The 20,849-nt window shown below is 43.4% G+C and overlaps 1 protein-coding gene across 1 annotated transcript; it reads right to left on the bottom strand.

Moving 5' to 3' along the window:
- Positions 1-12,032: 12,032 nt before the first annotated feature.
- LOC311231737 (chymotrypsin-like elastase family member 2A) lies at positions 12,033-20,476 on the bottom strand (the record flags this gene model as incomplete). The annotated part of the gene is made up of 3 exons (XM_084318360.1): positions 12,033-12,935; positions 19,037-19,197; positions 20,215-20,476. 3 exons carry the CDS (start codon positions 20,474-20,476, stop codon positions 12,735-12,737), a joined length of 624 nt encoding a protein of 207 aa, XP_084174486.1. The 3' UTR covers positions 12,033-12,734.
- Between the last annotated feature and the right edge of the window lie 373 nt (positions 20,477-20,849).

Raw genomic sequence — 20,849 nt, 5'->3', positions numbered from 1 at the left:
AGGTGTAGCATATCAATCGCCCGTCCTCGTCTCTGCGGGGCATTCCACGCGGGGCCGCGGACACGTCTCCCCTATGTCGCCGTCCAGCGGCGCCTCTCTGGGGCGCGTCTCGCTCCTGTTGCAATGCCTGGAAGAGCTGTTCCTGGCGCGCGCCCAACCGCTCTTGGCCTGCGAACAGCTGTCGGATCGACTCTTGGAGTGTGTCTGCGAGAGGAGGGGTTTTGCGTCCCTCTGCGGCGGCGGCGTGGATCAGGACCCGGGCGGGACCCTTCGTGGGGGGCAGGACCATCTCTTCCTCGGACCAGTTTATCGCCGCCATCATCAGGTCGATAAACGTCCGTCCCCCGTTCTCCCTCACGGACCTCCTCATCTCCCGTCTCAGCATCTCGTCCCTCAGGCCGAGCACAAACTGCTCCTGCAGCCGGGCGGCAGGATCGGTGACCTGTCCGGGGTCTCTGCCCTGAATGCGCCGCATCCGCTCCTGTAGGTCGTACGCGAACTCTTGCACGGTCTCACCGTCTGACTGCCGGCGGTCGAGGAACTCTCCCAGGCGGATGCTGACTGGGGTCTTGTCTCCATACATCTCCTGCTGCAAGTGAAACAGGGCGTCTGGCTCTGGGGCGGTTCCTTCCATGGCGAAGCGTACCGTCCGTTTAGCCTCGCCCTTTAAGTGCTGCTGTACGAACTCCGCCTGGTCGTCGCCGGGCACTTTGCTGATTCGGAAATGGGCTTTCATTTCTCGGATCCAGTCCTCCACCGGCGACTCCCCTCTTTCCTTTCCCCCACCGAACTCGCTGCATTCTCGGTCTCGTTGGACATACACGGTCTGCGAGGGGGGCGGGCAGGATTCACGGCCCTCCCTGTTGAGGGCGGCTTGGGTCTTTTCCAGGGCCAGCGCCTGTCGGTCCAGTAGGCCTGCTTGCCGGTGGGCTTTGTCCGCCAGGGCCTTCACCTGGGCGGTCAGTTCCTCCATGGCCTCCGTCCCCTCCTTCTTCACTTCGGTGGCGGCGTCTTTTTGCTCCCGCAGAGCCGCCTGAGAGTAACGCTTCTCTTGGAGTGCCTGCTCGGTCAACTCCTTCACTGCGTCGGCTAGCTGCTCGACCCTCGCCGCCATCTCCTGCGCGGCGCGGGTCCCTTCTTCGGACGTCATGGTCTTTCTACTGGTCTGCGTCAAGGAAGTGGAGTAGGATGTTGATCCTGTTCGTGACGCGCTCTAAACTGTTTGGCTACCTTAAACACAGCTAAACTGTGGGTCTTAGTGAACCCTCCTGCTATCGTCTGTACTACTAACGCAACGTGGCTGTATGCACCACCGGTCTTCAGCGACGCTCGCCTGGTAGTATACTTGAGTCACTATAGCTGTTAGCAGCATGCTAATACACCGCACACACTGCTACTATAACACGTTATCTATGGACGTTGGTTCTTCTTTCTGTATCCTTACTCACACACTTCACTATCGCTTGTACTTCTAGGATAACACGTTATCTAGCAAGTACTCTCTATCACCCGTCGCTCTCCAACGGGGCTCTTCAACGGGACTCTTCCAACGGGGCTTTTCCAGAGCACACGCCCGTTGCGACCGCTCATGTCCGAGTTCACTGTCAAAGAGAACTTCCTTGTGTTCCGCCCTCCAGGTAATCATCTCTTGCTCGTTGCTTCTCTCTCCTCCGCTCCACCTGCCACCACTGCCACCACTGCCCCCTGCTGGCAACCGCAACTGATCCCACTATAGGACCACTCCAGAAAGGGAGAAAGATGCTTCAATGTCATGTTAGTGATCCATATCGAAGCCGGAGAAAGAGGAGCACCTCGCATCATTAGTAGTCCGGGCGAGATATCAAAAGGAACACTGTTTATCACACTTTATACACACACAGGGGAAGTAGCAAGTTAGTCAGCACTTCTGAATACTTAGCAGAATATTCAGGATGCTACACTAGCCTCAACAGTTTCTACACTTTCGGGCTGTATACCCACATCAGACTCTCTCCGACTATGGTTGACCCTTTTTGGCTCTGCTGGTGTTGTCGGAAAAATTTCCCCATAACTGTCATCCTCCATGTTACAACCTGTCTGAGTCTGACTATCTGTGCTACCCTTGGTGATACATTTCACCCAGGCGCGGAACTTTGTTCCTAGCGGTGGGGGGGACATATTAGGGGGCGTGGTCAGTGACGTTGCAGGGGGGGGGGTAGGGGGGGGCGCCCCCCCTTCCAATAATTTTTTCTTCTAATACCAGGTGTGCAATACGCATTTTCCCAGGCGGTGGCGCCTCTTGTAAGAAGTGGTCATCGTGGAGCCAGGGCTTGTCCAGCTGCACGTCCGCTAATTTAATATAATGATACTAGTGAAATTTCTTTAACTCTGTCAAAATAAACGAGCTGCATAGGCATAATAAACTGTAAGCGACATATACATGTTTGCACTGTCTTTTTTCTATTATAAAGTGCCTCTCGAGACTCGGGTCCATAACACATAACAGATAAGTCATTTGATTGTAATGCAGGTGCTCGCATTATAAATCGAATGTATGCGAGACAAACAATGTAATCGTTTTGATGCATACATCTCTGCCCAGCCTACCCCACCTGTTGCTGTTGCGCCCCCGCACAGAGAGACCCATATCCCCGCACCAGAACGCTACGACGGGACGTCTCTAAATGTCATGCCTTTATTTTTCAATATTCACTAGTATTCGGAAAACAGCCGCACACTTAAAGTGATACATCTAAAATTGCTTACCTTACCTGTCGGGGGTACAGGACTCCTGCGTTAGAATGGGCGACAGGCAGCTCTCCACTTCCCTCTGCAATTCGTTCCCTGCATACATCGCAAAAGGTATTCGACCACCCTCCCGGGGGCTCGGATAGTTCTTGTAACTGCCTCCGTGTTCAAGTTTAAGTTAAGTATGATGTCATAGACTATGTCAAATGTCATGACTCATAGTAGAATCGGCTGGCTTGTTCGCCATCCGCCAGGGAAACCGCAGATATAAACCTTTACTGCGAATTGAGAGCGTCCCAAAAATGATTCCAGGCCGCTATTTCTTTACCAACGGATTTCCAGTTCCGCGTTGATGCTTCCAACTGGTTCATGCGTCGGCTACACGCTGCTTTAACCCCCTGAAGTCTAAAGTTTCTAGCTCCACCTTCTCAGAATATTCTCTTTTTTTTTGTTACATAATGTAAAATTACAGATTCATACCTTCAAAATAAGCCATCAATTGTCACATTTGAGATGATAGTTTTCAATCAATGTCCTATCAAACATTCTGGTAAAATCCTAACAACTTTTCAGTATAGGACTTGAACTAGATCCAAGTTCATTCAGCTATCTGATGAGAGAACTACACTCCCAGAATTCAATGTGATCATTGTCACTAGAACCATTTCACACCTGGAGCAAAGGCCCAGTCATTCCTTTGTTATTCCAGTGAATGGACCCAGCAGGAGGCCTAGCCTAGCGACAAGCGGCCACTACATAGTTGGGTATTGAAAAAATGCTCATACATAGAGAATAATAATCAACAAGAAACATCAACTGTATCAATTGTATTGTACAATGAACAACCCTATATATCGCTTTTGGATTACAATAGTAATACAAGGTAATGTACTGATTTCTTTTGATTTCTCTGTTTGAGAGAGAGAGAGAGAGAGAGTGTGTGTGTGTGTGTGCAGGGGAGTAGCTGGGGGGGGGGGGTTAGGATGATTCCAAGGGCCCAGCAAATGCCCCACATTTTTTTATAGATTGGGGGCCCCACATTTTTTTAATAGATTGGGGGCCCACAAATTGATTCTTTTCATGGGGCCCAGAATCTCCAGCTACGCCCCTGTGGGCGCACCTTTCTCTAGACTAGAGAGCTGTCATCACCGTGATGCGCGCTTGAATGAACTGCGAGATAACTCATAACTCGTACACACACGCACTCTGTCTCTGCCAGTTATGTTGATGAAAAGCATGTTAGACTACTTTTAATACATAAATTAACGTTCCGTCGGGTCCCGTGTATTCTAGAGAATGATAATAATAATAATAATAATAATAATAATAATAATAATAATAATAATAATAATAATAATAATAATAATAATAATGCAGGACGCGCTGAAGAAGCATACATAGAAGCAGACTCGACATTAACGTTCCATCGGGTCCCGTGTATTCTAGAGAATGATAATAATAATAATAATAATAATAATAATAATAATAATAATAATAATAATAATAATAATAATAATAATAATGCAGGACGCGCTGAAGAAGCATACATAGAAGCAGACTCGACACAAGTTTCGTCTCGACGCTGCGTCTCAGCGCACACACACACATACACGCACACCACATTATTCTGCGAAGCAGCTCAGTGTCCCGTGGATATTATTGCAAGAGATAATTCATACATATTATGAAAAGCCGATGCCGATCTGTTGTTTAGAATTTGGATGGGGGGTAGCGAGTCTCTGATACCTCTCACCTCTGCGCGGGGGTCTAACACCTATTCACAGCGCACACGCTTCTCTTGTGTGTGTGCGCGCGTGCGTGTATGTGTGTTTCGTGACGCGCTGTAGTTCTCTCGCAAACGGAAATAATTACAAGCATACCATCTAGCAAGAATTAAACGTATTTACAAGTCGTATTATGTTTAGCAAGTAATGAGACATATATAGTACATCTCAAAGCACTCGAAATTGTCATTTTTCTATTTTTATCGATTTCTGAAAATATGTACGTTTAGAGCATTTAGAAGACATTCTAATTCTTTTGTTCTCCGCCCACGGGAGCAATACGCCCCGTTGACTCCTAAGGGTTAACACTGCATTATCGAGACAGCGCCCCTATGTATGACTTTGAGGATCTGGCAATGAATTCCAAGAGTAGGGTAAATCTGCAGTGCCGGCACTGTGTAGTAGCGACTAGCGAGTCACAGTGCTGGCCGCCAGGCCGCGCAGTTGCAGCGGTTTGGGGGTAAAACATGGGGGGGACAAATACTGCATTCTGAAATCATGCGGGGGACATTTTCCGGGGACCCCCCCGCAAGTTACGCCCCTGATTTCACCAGTCTATGTTTCAGGACCGTCCCTGTCTCAGGATCAAATACTCTGTACGCTGGACTATATTTGTCGTATCCCACAAAAATACCCTTTGCACATCTAGAGTCTAGCTTCTTCTTATCCTGCTTATACACATAGCATTCGGAGCCAAATATCATCATGTTGGACAAGTTGGGTGTTTTGCCAGTAAAAACACGGTATGGGGTCTGCTCTAGACGCTTACAGTAACACCTGTTACGGATCTGTGCTGCTGTCTGTACAGCATGTGTCCATAACTGCTTGGGGAGGTTACTCTCCAATAGCATGCAGCGAGACATCTCAAATAATGTCCTCCAACCTCTCTCGGCAGTTCCGTTCTGGTGAGGTGAGTAGGGTGCACTTGTCTCGTGCCTTATCCCATTCCTCCTAAGTAAGGTTTGGAACTCATGCCCAGTGTATTCACCGCCATTGTCTGATCGTATGCACTTAATTTTTCCATAGGGAGTAATATCCGCTATGAATCTTTCAGTAGCTTTTGGTGTATCGCTCTTTGCTTTGATAAAGTAGGGAAAAATCATCCCACTATAATCATCAGTAAATGATATGGCATATCTATATCCGTCCTTATCTGCTGGTTCTATTGGACCGCATAGGTCCGTATGTACTAGCTCTAGCACCGCCTCAGCTTTGGCATCTGCCTGTCTCTTCCTGCTTTGAGTGAACTTGCCCTGTTCACAGTTTCACTGATTAGACTTATCATGTTTCCCTTTGATAGACATCCCTTCAACCACTTTCTCTAATTTTGACACATCCTCAAAATTACAGTGACCAAGTATTTTATGCCATGTCTGGATGTCATGACAACCATTGCATTCATCAGTATCTTCATCATCTACTGTACTAAGGTAATATAGCATACCATACACATCCATTTTGAATTTGGTACCATCGTGATGAACCAGCCAGTCATCACCATCTTTGAAATGAACCACAGCTCCACTAGATGTCGCCACTTTCACCGGAAAAATGTCTTGTGGGAAAGATGGGATGTAAAGCGCTCGTTTGAGCCTCGTCTTCACTCGCCGTCCCTCGCTGTCGAGTAAAGTCACTTCGGCGTCTCCCCTCATCTTCGCCATCCCGGTCGCTTTTGTCCCATCAGCCAGCTCTATCACGTGGTCCTCCGGTCGAAAGTCCTTATCGACTGTCTTGAACTTCGCACGGTCATTAATCATGTGGGTCGTGGCGCCACAGTCGACCATAAGACCTTTCTTATTTCCAGTCTGACAATCACTTATCTTGAAAAAGAATGACGCAGTGGTGTCATCCTCCGTGCCGCCGTCAGCCTTCTTTACCTGGTCGCGGTAACGCCCTCGGCCTCGCCCCCTTCCTCGTGTGGCGTGTCCCATCGTCTCTCCTCTCGCCTAGCTCGGGGCTCGTTAGGGCATGTCCGGGCCATATGCCCCTTCTTGCCGCACGTGTAGCATTCAACGTCGGCTAGGTCCATCTTCTTCTCCCGTCCATGTCCTCGTGTCCTCGACGTTGCCACGCTGGTCCTCATGACGTTGTCTTCGTCCACGTCCCTCGTCTTGTATTTATCAGTACTCTCATAACTTCGGAGTTTGGTTCTAAACTCCACGAACGTTAGAGGGCCATCGGTCTGGGTGACGTGCACGACAAACGGTTTGAGTCCGGTAACCCCTTCAACACCATGGCAATCTGCAACCCGTCACTGATATTTTCTTCTGTCTTTCTCAAAGACGTGAATATAATCTCTGCTCGAATAACGTAGTCAGTGACCGTCTCGTTGCTTGCTTTGTGGAGGGAGGAGAGTTCACAGTACAGACTCACGACACATGGTTTGTCCCTGCCTGCGTAGTGCTCACGGAGTATCGCCAACGCTCTTCTTCCATCCCGTGTCGCGTCTCTCATTACTAGAGATAAACTTTTATTATCCAGACACTGCACTAATTTAGCATATGCTTCTGCATTCTTTGCTGCGTCTTCTTCAAGTGCTTCTTTGTCGTCGTCGAATAACAATCTAAACCACTTTTGGCTACTTTGACTGGGCCCATAACCTGTTGCATGAGAAATTTTTGTCAGCAGAAGTCCACGTGTGCAGTCAACCAAAGTAGTTAGCATTCGACATGACCACATGGACTGAGTTTGGTCTGGGCTAAGAGACCGCTTATTAGTGCGCATGCTCTTTTATATCAAACACCTACAACGTCTGTTGTACGCATGCACACTGTGATGTCATACAGGAGCAGACACATGACTTTGTCCACCAATACAATATGCTCAACAATTGATCCCCATGTGGGGTATCATTGGAAAGCCACACTCATTGGCTACTACAACCCTGTCCAAAGATTTTCGAGATCGCCAAATGATTGACAGAGCGAGAGTCCCGGGAGTCTGGGGTGGTAATGTGTACTTTGGCGCATGCCTCACATATTGGCATGTAACTCGAGAACCGCTGAACGGATTTTGTCACCTGAAAGGGCAATCGACAGGCAACGAATAGGGCTTTAATTCTATCTATATGTTTTTATTTTTATTAATTTTTTAATCTTTTCCCCCCTCCTTTTTTCCGATTTTTCTCCCATCCCACTGTTAGTCGTTATGCCAATTCCCAACCCCCTTCCTGGTTGTTGCGCACCCCCCCCTACTGTTGGTCCGGGAGGCCGGAGACTGTCACATGCTTTCCTCCGACACATGTGCAGCCAGCCGGCAGCCAGCCTGGCAGCGCAGATTCTCACCGGGAGAGTGTAACGTGTGGAAGGTCACACTACCTTTATCCAGATCCTACCCTCGCTGTGCAGGCGCCCCGACCGAATTGTAGGGGTCGCTGTCCACAATGCCCATGACCCACCCACGACTTCCCTCCCCCTAACTCAGCCAAACGAGTTAGTATAGCGATCAGCCCAAGCCAAGGCAATGCTGACTCTCCGGGAGTCGAGACCGCAGCCTCTTGCATTGGTGACGAGCACAATCTCCGCTACGCCACCTGACTCTATCTATATGTTGTATTAAAAGAAATGCACACCCGAGCCGCTAGAAGTCGGCAAAGTGGCATCGCGAATCGTCCTCATGAGGGCCCACATGTGGGCCCTTGGATGTTAAGAGGCTAGTTTTATTTTTTTTGTCTAGAGTAAAGACCATAACCCTATCAAAACAGCAGTCAAAGTGTATATTTTATATATTACCAATATTACCAATGTTTTATATGATTTACAGAAAATAAGAATGTATCAAAAAAAAATGCTAATTATATCTCTTTTATCGTAAAACCGCAAGGAAATTACTAAATCCAGATTTAACCCTGCCGCTTCTATACTTTAAGCAAGTGGCTTGTCCTTCTGCGTTCCCGTTTTGCGCTCTGATTGGCCATGCACGTTTCTGGTCATGTGACATGTGCGCCAATCGCGGGACGGCAAGTTGTTGGACGGTTAAGTTTAGGCGTTCTTTCGAAGTTGGTTAAGGTTAGAGTTTGTCTTAGAGCATGGCGATAGAACGCCAGCCCTGATTCCAAACTCTAACCTTAACCAACTGCGAAAGAGTCGCCTAAGCTTAACCAGTGATAAACTAGGTGTTAGGTAGTTTGCAGGCTGTTAGACCCGGAAATAGGCGCAGAACATGCCGTCCCACGATTGGCGCACATGTCACATGACGAGAAACGTGCGTGGCCAATCAGAGCGCAAAACGGGAACGCGGAAAGACAAGCCACTTGCTTAAAGCATAGACGCAACCCTGCCATTAGAAAGAGGCAGGGACGCAGGAAGTACAGGTGCTGCGGGTGCGGTAGCACCCCCTGCTGGCGGGGAGTGTAACTGCAAGCAGCATCAGAAGATTTACTAAAAATAAATACAAAACTTTTATTTTTTTAGTTAGCATTTTAGTGTAAACAGTCTAAAACATGGTTGTTTTTTTAAATGGTTAAAATCCACTATTTAATGATATTTTCTGTGTATCTGATCTGAGTCTGACCCACAAAATTGCAGCGCACAGACAGTCACACACACATCGGCGACACACCGCCGCCTACTATGTGACGTGGATTTCGGCGCGAAGGATGAGGACTTGAGGTTGAATAACAGTAGTGTGTTTACTTGTGTCTCAGAAAATAAATGTCTCAAAAACGAATATCTGATTTCTTTAATGATAATGAGCCCAAAGGCAAAAAAAATAAATACAGTCGACTCAGAGTCTGAGTCCCTGCCGATGGACACAGACGCCAGCAACCCGGACGTCCCGGAGCCGGAGGAGAGAACACAGAACAGTGACAGCTGTCACTGTCAACAACAACTCCGTTGGCAATGCCAATGGCGTCGGCGAAGAGCCTTTCCAGCCCACTCAGTTTGAATTCCCTGCCAGGCGGTTTGGAAAGGAAACATTCACTCGATCATTTAACTCAGGGTGGTTTAAACGCTGGACATGGCTTCACTATCTAAGCCAAAGTGATAAGGCGGTGTGCTTCTTATGTTGCTCTGCTATGGAGAGTTTATTTCCACCACTCCTGAACGCAAGACCAGCTTCGGTGTTCTACCGTCTTCGGTATAGGTAATGTGTGTTTATTATCGCTCCTGCGCAGTGCACCGTGCTCACTTGGTTAATGTTTCAGCACCACGGACAGCGATTGTTGCTGTGACACACACACACACACACACACACACACACACACACACACACACACACACACACACACACACACACACACACGCACGCACGCACACAAAGTTCAGTTACTCTTAGTTTGTATACTATTTACATGTTCGAAATAAATATTTCAAATAAAGAAATTAATATTTTCGGATGGTTGCGTGTCTGTTTGTTCACTTCATTCTGTCACAAAAATGTGTAAATTGTCACTAGCGCTGACTGTTAGAAGCCTATGATTATTCATGTATATTCAGTTTTAATCTGTTTAATCTATACTCTGCATCTCTGGTTATACGATCCTGTGCGGTGTGCGAAACGAAAGTCCAAACGCTAGTTGTTGCTACCCGCCGGTTGCGTCTAAATCGACAATAAATCGTCTTCTGATTAGAGAAAAAAGTGCTGCATTTCGTGTGTGAACTGTCCGAATCTATACTTCCCACAAGCAAGTTGTCCTTCCGCGTTGCTCTGATTGGCCACTGACGTTTCTGGTCATGTGACATGTGCGCCAATTGCATGACGAGCTGTGTCTTTGCCCATTTCCGCATCGAACAGCCTGCAAACGACCTAACGCCTAGTTTATTACTGGTTAAGCTTAGGCGACTCTTTCGCAGTTGGTTAAGGTTAGAGTTTGGAATCAGGGCTGGCGTTCTATCGCCATGCTCTAAGACAAACTCTAACCTTAACCAACTTCGAAAGAGCGCCTAAGCTTAACCGTCCAAAGAACTTGCCGTCACACGATTGGGCGCACATGTCACATGACCAGAAACGTCAGTGGCCAATCAGATTGCGCAAAAGGACAACTTGCTTGCAGAAAGTATAGACGCGAACTGTCCACATGTTGGTGTTCAAGTTTGTCTGTTGTAGTGTAAAATATTGATCTTTCAAATGAATGGAAAATCACGAATGATACGCTTCGCGCATGCATTTAATATGACGTTATTATATTATTTATCTCAGACTCCGACCGCACCCCCAACTCTGACTGACTTCCCGCTGCCCTGGAAAGAGGAGCCTTTTCCCTATACATAGATGTATGATTTGGCCATAATAAGGTCAAGGTCAAAATAAATATGAATTTATAATTAAAATCAATTATCATTTATTACTGTATCTACAAATCCTTCTGTTTAATCATCTTCCCTTTATTCATTTGCTTAGATTTTCTTTACACTTGATCTCAAGAAGGTGGTGAATGAGCTCAGTGAGCGAAATCAAAAGAACCTCAATGTTTTCATGGTGTTATTCACCGGCACAGATGCAAAAATAAATCATAATTTATATTCTCCTTTTTTCATTAGAAAAAAGATGTTCCTAGATACCAAGAACATGCAAATTGGCCTTGTAGAAGTGGAGCAATCTTCCATTTACTTAAGCATGTACCTTTAGGCGAAATTTCTGAAAATAGGGCTACAGCTTAACAGATTAATAAACATTCGTTATGTAATAAAACTGGGAGGTATAAGGGAGGAGAGAGAGCTAACAAGTTTATTGTTTTCCTCAGATTGGGCATCTTTCAGATTCACAAATCAATGGAAGTGGAAACGGACCACTAGCCTAGCTGTTAGCCAAAAATACTTCTCCCGGAGTTTTAAGCTAAGCTAGTGGTCCGTATCCACTTCCATTAATTTGTGCTAAGCTAGGCTAGCTTGCAGCCGGATAGCTTTATACTGAACGCTCAGAGAGGAAATTAGTATCTATCTTCTGGGTAAGCATATTTCCCATAATGTTGGCGTGTTCCTTTAAGATTGGTTAGTTCAAAACTATGAATATGTTCATACAGGCAGGTCAAGATAGACAGAAGTAAACAGTGGAAAGGATTGTGTACATCCAGCACAAGTGCTGTTTATGTTGTTGTGAGCCTGCCTGATGCTGTGGTGCTGACCTGCAACACATTCATCTATGAACTGTATGACAAATAGCACACTTTCTGAATTACATTCACACCTCAAGATAAAACACCACAGTATGAGGGGAAACAAAGGAAATGTTCTTTTAATGAACCCTTTCACTGCCACACGACAGAAGGTTAACCCTTTACTATCACACAACCTACGGCTGTCATGTGGCAGTGAAAGGGTTAACTTTCTGTGTGTTGTAGGGCGGCTAGGTGGTGTAGTGGTCTAAGGCACTCGCCACCAGTGTGGAGACGCTAGGATTCGCGTGTTCGAATCCAGCTCTCCACATTGTTTTTCAGTTTGGCTGGTCGTCCGCAGTAATACACATTGGCCGTATTACGGGGAGGGAAAAACTGAAGGGTGGGGATCGAACGTTGTGAACAAGCGACTCCTACAAGTCGGTTGGTGCGCCTGCGCAGTAGAATCAGGAAGTGTCGGGGGCAGCGTGAGCCTCCCACGCGTTACTCCTCGACACTGAGAGGTCGAGCTGCGCAGGTGAAAAGATGCGACTGCTGTTACCTCAAGTACCGGAGGGGACTTGTGCTATGTATGACTTAGTCCTCACTGCAGCCGGCTTGTGGGAGGCAAGAAACAGCGTTCGTGACAGGGGAGGGTTGAATTGGATGATACGAAATTGGGATGGGAGAAAAATATAGAAAATGGGAGAAAAAGTGGATCAAAAAAAAAAACTTTCTGTGTGTTGTCGCAGTGAAAGGGTTAACCGTTTTGGTAGCATGGCAGTGAAAGGGTTAAAGAACAGGAATTACAAAACAAGACATCACAACGTCATTAAAACATCTCAATGGCTGAGAAACTGTTTCCTTATTTGTGCAATCTGTTAAATATGATTGTCACAACATCAATTATTTGTATAGTCTCTCTCTTTAACATACAAATACCATAGACTATCAATGTATCACATTAGAAACGTGGCTGATGGATAGTGAATTAACAAGGCGGTACTTCACACCTTCACACTAGAAACGGGAAGAAGACGATGGCATTTAATTGACATATTTAACAATTCACTATTAAAGACTGGAGAGTGATCCGGGTGGCCTCTGAGGTGGCAGAGAAATCGAAAGAGATAAAAGAATAACTCGATCATGCTGGTTGTTTTCCCCTTTTAGAAGCATTCAGCCTTTTAATTAAATGTGTTGCCCTTTTCATATATGAACTTCTTGATGTTGTGTTCTATCCAGTCGCTGAAGGCAGAGACGCGGGTGAACACTGAGGGTTTCTTGTCCTTGTTGCAGCCTTTGGGTCCGAAGCTGACGATACCATGGACCTCCCAGGTCTGTTTGACCCCGGTGGTCTTACAGGCAAATGGACCACCAGAGTCCCCCTGGAGGAAAGAGGAGGAGGGAAGGTTTGACCAACTGTGTTAAAAAAAAAGATATTAACCATTTGGGAAAAACAGGACACCTTCTCTTATAAAACAACAACTGAGTTATTAGGTATCTAAAGGAATGTTTGATCACAAAATAGCAACATTTAATTTGAAAACTGTCTTACTATTTGATTAGATACAATAGTCACCTACATAGCAGAGGGTGATAGGATCAGAGATGGATGAGAACTCATGATGTCCTGAGGATATGTGGTGTAGCACCTTATCCTGCTAAGCTAGTACGCCTCAACACTGTAGAACAGTGTTTCTTATCCTGCTAAGCTAGTATGCCTCAACACTGTAGAACAGTGTTTCTTATCCTGCTAAGCTAGTACGCCTCAACACTGTAGAACAGTGTTTCTTATCCTGCTAAGCTACGCCTCAACACTGTAGAACAGTGTTTTTTTTTATTTTTTTATTATTATTGCAAAACAAAAATTATTAAAAGTCAGTACTCAACACATAATGCATAATGAAACTAACAGTCAAGGTGGTTAAAATTACATGCAAGTACAGAAACAAGACAAAAAAAAAGTCTATAATAATATTTTAACCGTATACAGTGTATATCCAGCGAAATTAACAATTATACAAATGCTTATATAGGACATACCCCTAATACCTATTTTCTAAAACCCTACACACATATGCTCCAGCTCGAACCCCCCCCTCCCGGACCCCTCCTTGGATAGTACCTCCATTATCCCTCACTCCTAACCAGACACTTCCATTATAAGCTAGCTTTTATTCTCTCCACCACTTCTACCCACATTGACATTTTGGATTCGTTGAGACCCAGAATTCTTGCTGTAGATATTTCTTGATATATCACATCGAGATATGTAAGAGACCAAACTTTCCGGCACATTTTTTCCGGTTGAAACCAGCGTGATGCGATCAGTTTTTTAGCTACTGTGATACCCGATAAGACCAATCTCTTTAGCTGTGGATTTACTGCAAACTCAAAAACATCATTTAAAAGCAATACAGAGGGGTGTACTGGTATATTCCAAGATACAAGTTTTGATAATTGATGGGTCACATCTTTCCAGAATGCCTTAACTGGTGGGCAGTCCCAATACATGTGCATAAATGTCCCTTCGTCTCCATTTGTACATTGGGAGCATTTTGAGTCCTGTTTCAGGCCCATTCTGTTCAGTCTTATAGGAGTCAAGTATGTCCTGTGAATATAGTTAAGATTGATTTGTTGATGGTCCGGGTTCCTTGATGTAAGACGGACATTTGCCCATGCTTCTTGCCAATCAAAGTCACTTTCCAGGTCTGGAATATCCCTCCTCCAGACAGTGTCTAGTTGAAGGGTTTCATACGAGGACGTTAGTAATTGATAATAAAAACCTGATACAAAACCTCCCAATGTTTCTCTTTCATAGAAAAATTTGTGGAATCTGTGGTGTTCAACTGGTATGTGTAATGGAACACCGTGAGACTTCAAACATAGGCGTAACTGTATGTAAAAAAGCCATGTGGACTCGGTGAGGTTAAACTTTGTGCATATTTCTCCATAACTACAGAAGCCCTGGTTATTAAAAATATCCCCTAATGAGTGTATGCCTTGCTCTTCCCATATAGGGAATCTTATAGGACGTTTTCCCATTAAGAGTGCATTGTTATTGAATATGGGAGTGTGATTATGCCATTTTTGAGGGTTAGGGTATTTTTTTTGTGTTTCCCGCCATGTTCGGATTGCATGGGTAATTATGGGGCCAAATTTCCGCTCACAGTGCTTGATTGGAAGTTTAGTGTGTGCTATGTCCTTCAGTCTCTGTGGGGCTACTATGTTTTCTTCCAATTCTCTCCAAGATACCAAAGCCTGGGGATCAAACCATATTGTCAATGGTCTTAATGTGAAAGCCTTAAAATATTGTAAGAAATCTGGAACTGCCATGCCACTGTCTGCTTTATTTCTCTGTGCGGTGGATCTTTTTATGCAAGGTGGTTTGTTATTCCAAATAAATTTGTATGTGGAGGAGTGTAATCTTTTCCAGTAGCCCTCTGGAGGGGGTAACGGTAGCATTGAGCTGATGAAGTTGATTCTTGGTAATACATCCATCTTAACTATTGATACCCTTGCCTGTACTGAGTTTTTAAGTTTTGCCCACCTGTCCAGGTCGTCTTTGATTTTGTTCTGTATTTTTGTGTAATTGTGTTTCACCGTTTGTCTTATGGTGGGAAATATTTCCACACCCAAGCATCTAAAATGTTTTACCATGGGTATCGCACCTGGGAGGGTTGTGTCTTTTTTTGCATGGATGTTAAGTGGAAGGAAAGCCGACTTCGGCCAATTTATTTTAAATCCCGATAAATCACCAAAGTTCTCTATCAACTTGAGTAGATGAGGCAATGTGGTGTTGGGGCTTTGCATGAACAATATTACGTCGTCCGCATATAAACTAATTTTATGTTGTGTGCCCTTGATTACGATTGGTTCTATGTATTGGGATTGTCTTATATATTGTGCTAAAGGCTCTAATGATAGATCGAATAGTCCGGGACTAAGAGGGCAACCCTGTCTGGCTGAGCGTGATACCGGAAAGATTTCGGAGATGAATGTGCCTGTTGTAATCATGGCCGATGGGTCCTTGTATAATACTTTAATCATATCAATGAATCCTTTTCCTAACCCCATCCTTTCTAATACTGCCCATAGAAACGACCATTCCAGCCTGTCAAATGCTTTCATAGCATCCAGGGATAGCATCGCCTTAGGTGTGGTGTCCTCTTTGTCTGCATCTAGTACGTGCAGTATTCGTCTTATGTTATCATTGATCAGGCGACCTCTTATGAAGCCAGTTTGGTCCGGATGAACTAAAGATGTCATATGCTTTTGAAATCTGATGGCTAATACCTTAGAGTACAGTTTGACACCGGTTCCGAGGAGACTTAAAGGTCTGTAACTACCGCACTCTGTGGGGTCTTTGTCTTTTTTGAGAAGGACTGAAATGAGTGCGATATTGTGGTGTTTATGGAAGCTCCCCTCCTTGACTGAGTATAAGATCATATTTAGTAATAAGGGTCCAAATATGTCCCAACAAGAAAGGTACATTTCTGATGGGATACCGTCTCTTCCAGGAGCCTTACCATTTTTCATTTCGGATATGGCCTTCTTGAGTTCCTCTAATGTGATCGGTGCTTCTAACTGTTTAGCGTCGTCCTCCGAAAGTTTAGGGAGAATAATTTGATTAAGATATGTGTCCAATTTGTTTTGATCAAAGGTAGTTTCTGAATTATATAATATAGAACAGTGTTTCTTATCCTGCTAAGCTAGTACGCCTCAACACTGTAGAACAGTGTTTCTTATCCTGCTAAGCTAGTGTGAATGAATGAATGAATGAATGAATGAATGAATGAATGAATGAATGAATGAATGAATGAATGAATGAATGAAAACTTTATTTAACAGATTGTAGAATGGGTACAATACAGTACGGCTCAATACACACAATTGTTAAGGGGATGCAGACCAGAGAAAGACGTTTGTCTTGTTTACATCAGGGTCCCCCATTTTCAATTCATAGTGACATTTATGACATACACAACATACATGACATCATGACATTTATGGCATAGGGACATACATGACATACAGGTATATAGTAGCCTACTGTTACATTTGTGATATACGATATGCAAATATACAGTACTGTTACCCATAGATCCTAACAGAGAATATATACATATGATGGGGAGGAGACTGTACATTAGGAGGGGGTGGGGGGGGGGGGGGGGTGGGGGGTTGTATGTATACTTGATATTCATCAGTCAACATAAAAAAAACAGGATACGGCATCATCTAAAATGTTACTAACAGTCGTTAGTTTGTTAAAACCTTAGCTACCTAAAAACATAGATAACTAAAGTGGGTAAGTGTTACATTTTGATACAAAATTGTTCGACCCCTACTAAATAATAATAATAATAATAATAAACTGGACATTTACGGTGGCCAGTTTCAAATGGCAGCCTCCCATAGGTGCTCTTTAAGAGCGGTTTTGAATGTGGGTATAGGATTCACATCTTTTTACGGCTGTGGGTAGGGCGTTCTGGAATATGCTTGAAAGTACTGCGTTTTACTTTTACCTCGAAAGTGCTTGAGTTTACAAAAGGTCCTTTGCACTATATATATATATTATTCCTAAAATTGCTGCACTTTGTTAAAAATGGCATTGATCTGTTGGTCTGTGTAGTAGCTAATACAGGATTTTGCTCCTTAAATGTATGTATAATGTATATTCATTGATTCACTTGTATACCAAAATCCATTTGAATTGAACATTTTAGCTTTTCGCATCAAATATTGATATGCGATTAAAATGTGATTCATTTTGATTAATTAACAATAAAGTCTCGAATTAATTAGATTAAAATGTTTAATTGAGTTCCACCACTAATATATATATATATATATATATATATATATATATATATATATATATATATATATATATATAATGAGTAAATCAATATCAAGTAAAAGAAAAAAAGATAACAAAAATCGAAATGGATATACAGAACAGCATTTTGGAATGAAGCTCAGAATCAAGTTCAGTTGGGTTGTAATGGTGAACAATTCTAGGGATTATCTCTGAACTCTTCAACCTACACAAAGAGCAGTTCTTTGGTAGTGAAAAGTGCAAATGTCAATGTTTCCATTCATACAGAATGTTAAAAAGCATGTCTGGTTAAAAAATAAAAGATAAATAATAGTTTCAAGTTTCAAGTTTGATAATAATAAATAATTCTCATATTCCCTCTGTAGGGTCCTTCAAAGGCCCCTATTCACTTATTAGAATGTACCCTATACTGTGTATTCGGGGAAAAGCTGAGACAAATTTGTACAAACAAAGCAAGGAATAATCCTTGCATGCTAGTGTCAATTCAGGGAGTATGAGCCTCATTTGACCCGTCAAGAATTGTTTCCATGTTCTCCGTCCAATTATGACAACAAACTGGTCAGCCATCGCTATCAAGGCTGACCGATCACAAACAAACACTGTCCGCTGCGTTACATAACAGAGAATCCAACCATGAGACATCAACATGCATATATAATTACGTGGGACTACAGCTTCCAGGGAAGACCCATTTGGGATCCGAGCCACAAAACACTCAAGAACTGGAGGCTTGAGTGGAGCTGTTCTTGCCATTCCCCCAGCATGTCCTAGTGGATATTTAGAAGGCTTTCATTCCAAAACACTAGCTATTCATCCATTAGATATATATTGTATACTTGATATTCATCAGTCAACATAAAAAAAACAGGATACGGCATCATCTAAAATGTTACTAACAGTCGTTAGTTTGTTAAAACCTTAGCTACCTAAAAACATAGATAACTAAAGTGGGTAAATGTTACATTTTGATACAAAATTGTTCGACCCCCACTAAATAATAATAATAATAATAATAAACTTAATTTGTATAGCACCTTTCATACAATAATTGCAGCTCAAAGTGCTTCACAACAGAAAAAAGACAGGCACAAAATTAGCACATAAAAGTGCAGACATATAAAAGCACAGTTTTTCACCTTAGGATCTAACATCCCAATATGCCACCTTGTTTATGGTTTGATTCTATTGCAGTTTAAAAATAGACAATAATAAAAAGAGTCAAATAGAATAGACGGAGTAAAATAGTGCAGTGCAATAAATAGTAGAATAGAGTAGACAGAGTAAAATGATGCAACAGTGCAGTGCAATAAAATTGTTCTTCATACTAACTTGGCCTTATCACTTCTGATCTGCGCAGTGGAAATGTTGCTTTTCCCCTTCCCATGGTAGTCTGGTTAGTGTTGCCTGAGTTTCTTTACAGGACAGTTTCTGAATATCTTTACAGAAACAGCAGAGCAGCTCTCTCTCACTTTGAGTTTCTTTACAAATGTTCGTTCTAAATTACTTTATAGAACAGTCCGAACAATAGGGCAGCTCCTTCTTACTTTGTGTTTCTTTACATCCAGTCCTAAATTACTTTATAGGACAGTTGTCCGAACTATAAATGCCCCTCTAACTCATCTCTCTCCTAACAGGGTATCTCACCTGGCAGGCTGACTTCAGCTCATCTGGGGAATTGTAGCCTGCGCAGATCATGGAGGGTCTGAGGGCGTCCCACCAGTACGCAGGCTTACTGCAGGTGGAGAAGTCGATGATGGGGAGAGATGCCTGGTTGAGCTTCTCTGACACTTTTGGGAACAGGTTACCTATAGAGAGAGAGGGGGAAGGAAGGCGGTGGGTAATCAAGGATTACCACTTTAGTGACCTTTCAGATTGGGATTTTACTCAAAATAGAGTTTACCCACATTCCTATTGTTCTAAAACATACAATGACACCACTCTGAATTTGTCATTGCATTTTTTTATTTGTTAAAGGAGCACTTCACCAAAAAACATAATCTCACACAAGCCACAAAACAGTTTTGCACACATCCCTTTAGTGCTTTAGTCACATTCCTAGTTGTACACCCTATGGTGATTATTGACAGAGGTTCATAGTTTAAAGTTACCTAGCTTTTATTTTACCACCACACCGCTGGTCATGATATAATGCATTGTGGCAACATCATTGAAATAAACGGATGGCGAATAATGCTTTTCCATCATTTCTTTTTTGTTCCTTATAGCCCATATTATTGACAACGCTGGTATGTCCAGACTCCTGTCAGACAACCTTAATCTAGTTGCTGTGAAATGGAGCTGATGGAGTGGAAAGGTAGCATCCATCCTACTGATCATCAATGTTAAATCGTTCTGGTCTGGTGTAACTCCGGCTGCCACGCCGAGCAGCTGTCACTTACTAGGGTCTAAGATACATACAGATAACATACACTGTAAAAGAAAAAGTTTTTTTCGCAGGAAATTCACTGTATTATTTTACAGATTACTTTAATTTGTTCTACTTTAAGTGTAAATGCTATAAAATATAAAATACATTCAATTACTTTTGATCAAATATTAACCATTAAATAAAGGTTGTAATCTGTAAATTGATTTAATAAGAAATTATATATATTTTTTTTACAGGATTATTCCATTGCTTAATTGTCTTGAATGTTAAATTACATTGAATTATATGTAAAAACACATAGAAACACCCAACATGTATTGCTTTTCTACTTTATTTTAATTTGGGTATTTTACTGTAATTTGACAGTAAGTATATATATATATATTTTTTTTTACAGTGTAAATTGACAGACCGATCATCTCTCCCTTCTCACCTTTCTCGTCTCCCCAGCCGGTAACGAAGCACGGGGTACTGGCGGGCATCACGGCCCCGGGTTTGGGCATGCAGATCGGGCTAATCTCCCTGGTCATGTTGACGGGGGTGGTCAGGTGCACCAGGGCGATGTCGTTGGAGATGTCCGACTGGTCCTGCTCGTACACGAAGCCCTCGTGGCGGATGATGCCGTCCACTACGTGGCAGATTTCGGCGGAGGGCACATCCCCGGAGGAGTTCATATGGTGCTTACCCAGGCACATGCGCCAGAATTGGGGTGGATTCAGCGGCCTGAGATGAGGGTAGCGGTTGTGGTGGCAGAGGTATAAATAAACAATATAATCAGGATTAAACAGTAGTTATTTATTATCATCATCCATCACCATCCCTAGACCAAAACGTTTGAGTGATGCCTTACCTAAAAGTATCATGGTAGTTTGATGGTAATTACTATACTTACCATGGTATACATTTTCTACTTAAATAATACCATGGTATAATCCAATTTAAACCATGATACGGATGATTTCCATAATTTCTTGTCACTACAGTAGGCTACCTTGATGACTTTTTCACAAGGGGTGGTTTAGAAATTATGTGTAAGCTGTGTTCTAAAAGTATTCTCTCTCTCTCTCT

The sequence above is a fragment of the Notolepis coatsorum genome (genome assembly GCF_963971535.1).
Source record: "Notolepis coatsorum genome assembly, chromosome: 7".
Taxonomy (NCBI): domain Eukaryota; kingdom Metazoa; phylum Chordata; class Actinopteri; order Aulopiformes; family Paralepididae; genus Notolepis; species Notolepis coatsorum.
This window is presented reverse-complemented; position numbering and strand designations above follow the sequence as displayed.